Source organism: Ipomoea nil, unplaced genomic scaffold (assembly GCF_001879475.1).
Source record: "Ipomoea nil cultivar Tokyo-kokei standard unplaced genomic scaffold, Asagao_1.1 scaffold2704, whole genome shotgun sequence".
NCBI classification, from domain to species: domain Eukaryota; kingdom Viridiplantae; phylum Streptophyta; class Magnoliopsida; order Solanales; family Convolvulaceae; genus Ipomoea; species Ipomoea nil.
The window spans coordinates 1730306-1733917 of NW_017619132.1; the positions used below are offsets into that span (position 1 = coordinate 1730306).

The 3612-nt window shown below is 43.8% G+C and overlaps 1 protein-coding gene across 1 annotated transcript; it reads left to right on the forward strand.

Annotated features, from left to right (window-relative positions):
* The first annotated feature begins 288 nt into the window (after window positions 1–288).
* Window positions 289–2712, forward strand: LOC109156188 (9-cis-epoxycarotenoid dioxygenase NCED3, chloroplastic-like). The gene has a single exon (XM_019304067.1). The coding sequence runs from the start codon at window positions 460–462 to the stop codon at window positions 2305–2307; it is 1848 nt and encodes a 615-aa protein (XP_019159612.1). The 5' UTR covers window positions 289–459; the 3' UTR covers window positions 2308–2712.
* The last annotated feature ends 900 nt before the right edge of the window (window positions 2713–3612 follow it).

Below are 3612 nucleotides of genomic sequence, written 5' to 3' on the forward strand. Positions count from 1 at the left end.
CCTTGATGTGAACTCAATTGGTTAATCAATATTTGTTGTGCCAGAATTTGATGGAAGAGTATCCCTTCCCCACCATTTTGATTTGTTAATCTTCATAGTCGTTCTAAAAGGTATGGCTCAATTACTGATTTGATAATCTTTGAAGTCGATTTAAGAGCACGAGTTTTTAGAAAGAATGAATTTAAAATTACAGTGACAGTCTGTTCCGATGACATAAGTATTGTAGGGGCTCGCAATAGAGTGGCATTTGCACATATCCACCACGTGGTTATCTCCTACATGTTAGAAGTGGACCTTAAAGCCTTCTCATCTCCCTATAAATGGCCTCTCCCCATATCCCTTCTCCCAGCCAAAAACCCACACCCACTGTCTCTTCTTTCAACACTCTTTGAACAAAAAAAGGGCACTCTCAAACACCCACTTCTTGTGGTTGCTAAAACACATCAAAAATAGAGAGCCATGACCAATGCCACCACCACTACAACTACAAATCCCCCTTGGGTTAATAAGCCCAAATTGAGCAGTCTTAGAAGAATGGGTTGTTCTTGGAATCATCTTTCACTTTCACCCCAAAAGCCCAGCAGTCAAGAATTAAGATTGAAAATTAACTGCTCTGCTCAATCTGTGCTCCATTTCCCAAAGCAATCTTCTGCTCCTCCCACTGTTCCAACTTCCAATTCAACTGCCATAACTACCATTTCATGTCCTAAAGAAGAAGCCAAACCCAAAGCTGATTCTTGTTTTTCCGGCGGCGGGTGGAATTTGTTGCAGAGAGTTGCAGCGGCGGCGTTGGATGCGGTGGAGGGTAAGCTAACGGAGCATGAACTCGAACACCCTTTGCCGAGAACGGCGGACCCACGAGTCCAAATCGCCGGGAACTTTGCGCCGGTGCCGGAGCAGCCAGTTTGCCACGCACTTCCGGTCGCCGGGAAAATCCCGGAGTGCATAAACGGAGTCTACGTCCGGAACGGGGCGAACCCGCACTTTGAGCCGGTCGCCGGCCACCACTTCTTCGACGGGGACGGAATGGTCCACGCCGTCCAGTTCAAGAACGGCGCCGCCAGTTACGCCTGCCGGTTCACTGAGACACAGAGGCTAGTCCAAGAAAAGGCGTTGGGCCGCCCCGTTTTCCCCAAAGCCATCGGCGAACTCCACGGCCACTCCGGCATCGCAAGATTAATGCTTTTCTACGCCCGCGGCATCTTCGGCCTCCTCGATCACAGCAACGGCACCGGCGTGGCAAACGCCGGCCTGGTTTACTTCAACAACCGCTTACTCGCCATGTCGGAGGACGACATACCGTACCACGTCAGCGTCACCCCCTCCGGCGACCTGAAAACCGTGGAAAGATACGATTTTGACGGGCAATTGAAATCCACCATGATCGCCCACCCCAAGCTCGACCCAGTCTCCGGCGAGCTCTTCGCTCTCAGCTACGATGTCATCCAAAAGCCTTACCTCAAATACTTCCGGTTCTCCAAAACCGGAAAGAAATCACCGGACGTCGAAATCCCGGTCCCCGACCCGACAATGATGCACGACTTCGCCATCACCGAGAGATTCTTCATCGTCCCCGACCAGCAAGTGGTGTTCAAGATCTCCGAGATGATCCGCGGCGGCTCGCCGGTGGTGTACGACAAAAACAAGGTTTCCCGGTTCGGAGTACTAAACAAGTACGCTAAAGACGCATCGGAGATGAAATGGGTAGAAGTTCCCGACTGTTTCTGCTTCCATCTCTGGAATGCTTGGGAAGAGCCGGAAACCGATGAAATCGTAGTAATCGGATCATGTATGACGCCGCCGGACTCCATTTTCAACGAATGCGATGAAGGATTAAAGAGCGTTTTATCAGAAATCCGGCTAAATCTGAAGACCGGAAAGTCCACAAGAAAACCAATCATTCAAAACCCATCGGAGGAGGTGAATTTGGAGGCCGGAATGGTGAACAGAAACAAGCTAGGCCGGAAAACCAGGTACGCATATCTGGCCATCGCAGAGCCATGGCCGAAAGTCTCCGGCTTCGCAAAAGTCGACCTTTTCACCGGCGAAGTCAAGAAATTCATCTACGGCGACGAAAAGTACGGCGGCGAGCCACTTTTCCTCCCCAGAAACTCCGATTCCGACGCGGAAGACGACGGCTACATCTTAGCCTTCGTGCATGACGAGAAGACATGGAAATCCGAGCTCCAAATCGTGAATTCACAAACCCTCCATCTTGAAGCCACAGTGAAGTTGCCATCAAGAGTCCCCTACGGTTTCCATGGCACATTCATCACTGCCACTGATCTTTCAACCCAGGCCGTGTAAAATACAGAGTTTCAGAGCAATATTGCCATGGCAGGGGAGATTTACCAGAGGGATGGTTACTTGGTCATATATACATCCCCGGAATCTCCCCTGTTCCATAATTTTCTTGTTTTTTTTTTTTTTTTTTGCCATTTTGAGTTACTTTTTTGCTTTCTCAGAAACCAGCTTGTAGCTCTGTGGGTGTATTTACAATGGGAGCTCAGCTGGTTTTGCTTATTATTGTTACAGTCTGCATGAGAGTGATGATCAGTATATACATACTTGTAGGAATGTGCATTATATATTGAAATGATCTCTGATCTGATCTACTTGTTTGTAATTCCATGTTTCTTCTTTGTATATAGATGCCAATTTATGCCATGCACTTGTATATATAGTTGTCTTTTCAACAAGTTAATTTTCGAATTTGGTGATTTTTAAAATTTAATTTTCTATATTTCACCTTGTCATCTCTTATATTTGATGAAATTGTTAACCCTATCTGCTGTTATGATCAAATGTGACCAAGTAAGTGAAACATAATTTTTTTATTTAAAGGTTACAAGTTTCAATACATACTATTAGATAATGACGATGGGTTTTCTGTCACTAAAAGGTAAAAAGTGTTGCAATTTAAGAGTATGGTTAAAAGTGAGGATCAATGTGTATGTTTTCCATACGAGAAAACATGTCGACAAGGTAAGTGGTCTATTCCTCAAGTGGCCATGAGAGTTGCGACAAGGAAAGAAAAAAGGAAACATTTTAGTAAAAGATAATGTGTGCATATATATATATATATATATATATATTTATATAATTTGAAAATGATCGAAAGTCGTATTCATCCCTTACATGCAAATTATCAACTCATTTGTGGCAAATTCCCATTGGCTGCAGCCTTTGCTAATGTTTTGGGTCCCTTTGCCATTATCAACAACAATTATATTGCACATCAATGGATAGCATCTTAGTCCTTTCTCTAATTCATTTAATTTTCACTTCCATCATTTTGTTATTATCAATTATATTGGTCCATCTTTTCATGAGTTATCAGGTATTTTATAATTAAAAAAGCACACGTGTTCAGATGACACTTTTGTGACTCACATTAATATAAGGTCACAGATCAAATCCCAGTGGTAGGTTAGAACAGATAGAGAAAGTATAGAACAAATACTACCTACAAATGTAAAGTATATTATAGTATGAGTATAAATGAGTTGAGTTGAGCTCAAACCATGCAGACTTGAGTTCAAACTCGAAATAGTTATACTGGCTCGAGTTAGAATTCGAACTCAATTGAACTTAAAAATTTAAACTCGAGTT

Bases quoted from the DNA above. Each gene is read 5' to 3' on its own strand.
- LOC109156188 (XM_019304067.1), top strand. From the start codon at position 460: ATGACCAATGCCACCACCACTACAACTACAAATCCCCCTTGGGTTAAT.